We start from the raw sequence: 5801 nt of genomic DNA, 5'->3' as shown, positions 1-5801 counted from the left end.
AATACACATAGGATGTTCTGGTTAAGACACCTATGCAGTATGTAGTATTGAAAAAGCATAAAATAATAATAAGAACTAGGATTGAACACATACATAAATCACCTTTTTACAGTAGAAATCTGAATACACTTAGCAGAAAATATTTAAAAAAATTAAAATATGGATATATTAATTTGAAAACGCTTTTTATTGATCTCAAATTGTCTATATAGGTACCTATATCGAACCCCATCCGGATTAAAAATATAAAAATAGAGTTGGTTCGTTCGTTTTGTCTTGATATCAGGTATCTAGGACTCACAACCATCCTCAATGGGATACCTCTTCCAGGAGGCAAAACTCCTGGAAAGGGCGAATATTTACAATTTATTTAATTTAACTATACGTTTCCATGCACGGACGGATTTCCTCGGCTTCAAGCCGTTCTTCTGGAGGTATGACCTCTCCGTTTTTAAGTGCTTCGATACAACAACACAACCTATCCGAACCTGAAATCCGTAGAAATAAGAATACCTAAATAGTAAGTTATAGATTTAAAATGTTTTAAAAATTGATGAACACAGAAGAAATAATATTTTCTGTTGGCGGATTCATATTCCTCGTAAAACGCGTTTTTATTTTCAAACATCGTAATAAAATTATAGCAAAACTTGCACAGTATCTTAACCAGAACACTAGATCCATCTGAAAAAGAAAAAATATATTAATTTATAGATACATAAAAAAATTGCATATTGCATTCAGCATGTCAGCAAATCCTGTGGGGTTGCTAGTCCCCCATCGGGCGCGTCCCCGGCTGGCGGATGGGGATGCCTCCCAGATATGGGTGGTACCGGGGAAATGGGGAAATACCCGGCGCGGACCAAAACTAGCACTGAGGTGTGGCAGCTGGCATCTCAGAACTGTGCACAGGCATGTGTTATGGAAACTAAAGCGGCTGTGCAACGGGCATCAAACGGCGCGATGGGAACCATTGGAACGGCGTTTGAACAGCGGTGCAGAAAGCCCTGGAAAACTACTGCACTATGATTCCAAGAATGACAACCATGGCAGAAGTACAACAGATGATGGCCCCTAGTCCGTGGCAGGCTTTCAATAGCCAAGGGGTGCTAAGAATACCCACGAAGAAAAATGCTAGGACCCACCCGAAAGTGGACACATCTCCAGGTCTTAAGCTGGGAACCTGGAATGTAAGAAGCCTGTATGTGGCTGGTAAGCTGGATAATTTAACACAAGAAATGGAACGCTGTAAGGTAGATATAATGGGCCTTAGCGAAATCAGATGGCCGAACAGCGGCCAATGTACAACCGAAAAAGCAACACTATACTACTCCGGAAACAATCAACCTAACCGCTTTAATGGGGTTGGATTCATAGTCAATAAAAACGTGAACAACAAGGTAAAGAATTTTGTGGCATATTCGGATAGGTCAGCCCTCCTGCAGCTCAAGGCTGATCCCGTAGATCTTAACATCATACAGATTTACGCTCCAACGACAGACAGGCCAGAAAACGAAGTAAAACAACTATATAAGGAAATAAAAGAACTAATGAAACTGGTGAAGAAGAGGGAGATCCTGGTGGTTATGGGTGACTTTAACGCCAAAGTCGGTCAAGGCCGCGTGACAGACGTGGTCGGGGAGTATGGCTTAGGAGAACGCAATGAAAGAGGTGACACGTTAGTTCAGTTTTGCCAAGAAGAAAAACTGATCATCGCAAACACATGGTTTAAACTTCCCCCAAGAAGGCTATACACCTGGCAGTCACCGCAACACACACCAGATTATGTCGTCAGGAACCAAATAGACTTTCTATTAATCAGCCAAAGATATAGAAATGGATTAAGTGGAGTAAAAACATATCCAGGGACCGATATTGGATCGGACCACAACCCGGTAATAGGAACACTAAAAGTAAGACTAAAGAAATTAAGACGGGCGCCGAGAAAGAAAGTCGACATGAACAAATTAAAGAAAGCTGAGATAAGAGCGGAAGCAAAGGAGGAAATAAATAGGGAAATTGCCAAAATCAGGACCCTGCCTCAACCACCGGATGATGTCGGAAAAACATGGGACCGTTTGAAGAACGCAATAGTCACACTACAAATAACATAGTTGGACCACCTACATACAAAAGGAGGAGATGGATGACTGACGAGATTTTGTCGCTGATGGCTGAGCGCGGTCTGTGTAAGAATAGGGATCAAACCAAGTACAAAGAAATTGATAAACAAATCAGAAGGGAAATACGCAGAGCTAAGGAGCAGTGGATGGAAGATAAGTGCACTGAGATCGAGACAATGGAAGAAAAGCATGACCACTTCAATATACACAAGCTCGTAAAAGAAACAACAGGACGTACAAAACATTACAAGTCAAATAGTATAAAAGATGACAGTAACGAACTCATAACTGACATTAGCAGCCTACTGAACCACTGGAAAGAATACACCGAACAACTATTCCGCGAAAATGAACAGAGAATCTTTACGGATAATTGCGCTGGCGAAACCGCACCCAAAATACTAAAGTCAGAAATCATAAAGGCCATTAAACAGGGAAAACAGGGAAAAGCAGCAGGACCAGATGAGATTTATATAGAAATAATAAAACTGCTGGACGAGGAAAACATTGAAGTCTTGGTGCAAATGTTCAACAACATATATGAGTCGAGTCAAATACCACAGGACTGGCTACACTCGGTGTTCGTACCCTTACCAAAAAAACCCAATGCTGACCACTGTGACCAGTTTAGAATGATCAGCTTAATGAGCCAGGTCTTAAAGCTCTTCACAAAAATAATTCACGGAAGAATATACAACAGATGTGAAAAGGAGATCAGCACCACACAGTTTGGGTTTAGACAGGGATTTGGCACAAGGGAAGCATTATTCAGTCTGAGTGTTCTTCTTCAGAAGTGTCGAGACCAGCGAAAGAATGTATGCGTGTGCTTCATAGATTACCAGAAAGCCTTCGACTGTGTCAACCACTCGGAACTTATAAAACTTCTAGAGGAGAAAATGGTGGACAGGAACGACCTGGCATTCATAAAAAAGCTTTACTTAAACCAGATAGCATCGGTGAAGGTAGGAAATGAAACCACCTCTAGTTTTCCAATAGAGAAGGGTGTAAGACAGGGTTGTGTCTTGTCGCCTCTCCTCTTTAATTTGTATTCGGAGGCCATTTTTGACAGTGCCTTAAAGGACACAGACGACGGCATAAAGATCAACGGCTACGCGGTTAATAACCTTCGCTACGCTGATGATACAGTCATCATTGCTGATAACCAAGAAGCATTACAGCGACTTATCGATAGAGTATCCGCGGAAGGCGAGCGACTCGGTTTAAAAATCAACATCGATAAGACGAAGACTATGATGGTTGGCAGAACCCCGATCGACCGTCTAAACATCTCGGTGAACGGCCAACAGATTCAACAGGTCCCGAAGTTTAAGTACCTCGGCAGCTGGATTACCGAAGACCTAGATCCAGACACGGAGATTCGAAGCAGGATCGAACAAGCCCGAGCAATATTCACGAACATGAGAACTCTGTTGAGTAACCAAAGCCTGAGTCTACGCCTACGTTACCGTTTTGTAAAAGGCTACGTATACTCAGTACTACTATATGGCGTGGAGACCTGGACCCTCAAGGCAAAAACTATGAACCGACTAGAGGCCTTTGAGATGTGGATATTTCGAAGATTGCTCAGGATTCCTTGGACTGATCGCGTGAGAAATGACGAAGTTCTGCGACGTATGGGAACGGAAAGAATGTTGCTTCAAATAGTTAAAAAACGGAAAACAGCTTACTTGGGCCAATATTTAGAAACACCAAATATCAATTCCTGAAACTGATTATGGAGGGGAAGATTGAAGGAAAACGTGGCATCGGAAGAAAGAAGTATTCTTGGCTTAAGAACATCAGAGACTGGACTGGTCTCGATGCCCATTCACTCTTTAGAGTCGCCCAAGATCGAGACGAATTTGCCAGAATTGTCGCCAACATTCATTAAATGAATACGGCACACTAAGAAGAAGATGTGAGCAAATAAATTTGCTTTTACGATGATTTCTGTGAAAATACTGATATAAATCGTATTTTTGTAAGACATTAAAAGAATGTCCGCAAAAAGCACACTTAAACATTTCTATTTTTGAAGTAAACTTACCTTTGCTCTCCCAATATGAAGAGTAAACAAAAACAAACGACTAAATCCGGTAGTTTACTACCACTTTACGTTTGATCAAGCACCGAAATGCACTAAACATTTTTCTCACACGATCAGACTACAAGCGTCGACAGTTGACAGCATAGAAAATAACATAACGGATAAGAAAGGAATATACGTGTTAATTTTTTGACGCTACATAGTGGCGCCATCTAGACAGCGCGTACTATTCATTAAATGGCGGGGATATAGCGCTAAAAGCAAAACTTATAAATCGAAATTTTATAATCTAAACATTAAATCTGCTATAGCAAAATGAACAAATTGAACTTATGCCGACAAGTACAAATTATTCTACTTTTGTTTCATTTATTTATAAATAAAAAAAATATTTTCTATATTTTAGTATTTTTCGTATTTATATACAGGTCCGGCAATAAGTGCAAACCTAAAGTATGTACCGGGATATATTTCAGGAAAATATTTTAACTTTTATAGGGTGGCTCAAAAAAGTGTGAATGGACCTGGCTGATTTTTTTAAATGGAACACCCTGTATATTATAGCATTTTTAGCTTCCTTTTAGATCACTTTACATAACCCTAAGAGATGAATAAATATATTTCGATAGTTTCAGAAATATTAAAAAATAAATCAAAAATATATATTTTTCAGCCCTTCTTAAAAAAATTATTAAAAATACTAAGAACTGTTCTGAAATCAAAACTATATTAGATATTTACTTTAGATGGTCTGTACTTACTATGCTATAAATATGAAAATAATAAATTATACAGGATGTTCAAAATTCTACGCCAAACTTTCTAAAATATAAAATAATTTTTCTTCGTTATTTTAAATGGAACACCCTGTATATTATTTTATCAATAGACGGGGAATTAAAAAATGAACATTTTTTGTATTTAGATTATTTCAAAATTTTTAACAGTTTCGCAGATATTTGCAGTTTTATATTTCATATGGCATTTTCCACAGTAATTTTTTATCAAAGCCACCCAATGATTTTTCTCTCGTATTTTATCATTGAAAGCGCCATATGAAATAATATTGCGTGTATCTCCAAAACCGTTAAAAATTTTGAAATACTCTAAATACAAAAAATGTCCATTTTTTAACTCTCCATCTAATAAAAAAAATAATACACAGGGTGTTCCATTTAAAAAAAACAAAGAAAAAATATTTTATATTTTAGAAAGTTTGGCGTAGAATATTGAACATCCTGTATGCTTTACGATCACCATATTTATAGCAAAGTAAGTACAGATCATCTAAAGTAAATACCGGTTATAGTTTTGATTTCAGAACAGTTCTTGTATTTTTAATATTTTTTTAAAAAGGGTTGACAAATATATATTTTTGATTTATTTTTTAATATTTCTGAAACTATCGAAATATATTTATTCATATCTTAGGGTTATGTAAAGTGATCCGGAAGGAAGCCAAAAATGCAATAATATACAGGGTGTTCCATTTAAAAAAAATCATCCAGGTCCACTCACACTTTTTTGAGCCACCCTATAGAAGTTAAAATATTTTCCTGAAATACATCCTGGTACATACTTTAGGTTTGCACTTAAACAAAATTCTCAAGTTTTTTATTCTAGGAGCTACA

The 5801-nt window shown here is 37.7% G+C and overlaps 1 protein-coding gene across 1 annotated transcript; it reads left to right on the top strand.

Moving 5' to 3' along the window:
• The first annotated feature begins 1046 nt into the window (after window positions 1–1046).
• LOC115876224 (craniofacial development protein 2-like) lies at window positions 1047–2114 on the top strand. The gene has a single exon (XM_030891923.1). It carries the CDS (start codon window positions 1047–1049, stop codon window positions 2112–2114), a length of 1068 nt encoding a protein of 355 aa, XP_030747783.1.
• Window positions 2115–5801: the final 3687 nt, after the last annotated feature.

The sequence above is a fragment of the Sitophilus oryzae genome, unplaced genomic scaffold, assembly GCF_002938485.1.
Source record: "Sitophilus oryzae breed Bouriz unplaced genomic scaffold, Soryzae_2.0 scaffold_1428_pilon_pilon, whole genome shotgun sequence".
Taxonomy (NCBI): domain Eukaryota; kingdom Metazoa; phylum Arthropoda; class Insecta; order Coleoptera; family Curculionidae; genus Sitophilus; species Sitophilus oryzae.
This window is presented reverse-complemented; position numbering and strand designations above follow the sequence as displayed.

Excerpts from the sequence above, each read along its gene's own strand:
- LOC115876224 (XM_030891923.1), top strand. The coding sequence starts at position 1,047 with ATGGCAGAAGTACAACAGATGATGGCCCCTAGTCCGTGGCAGGCTTTC.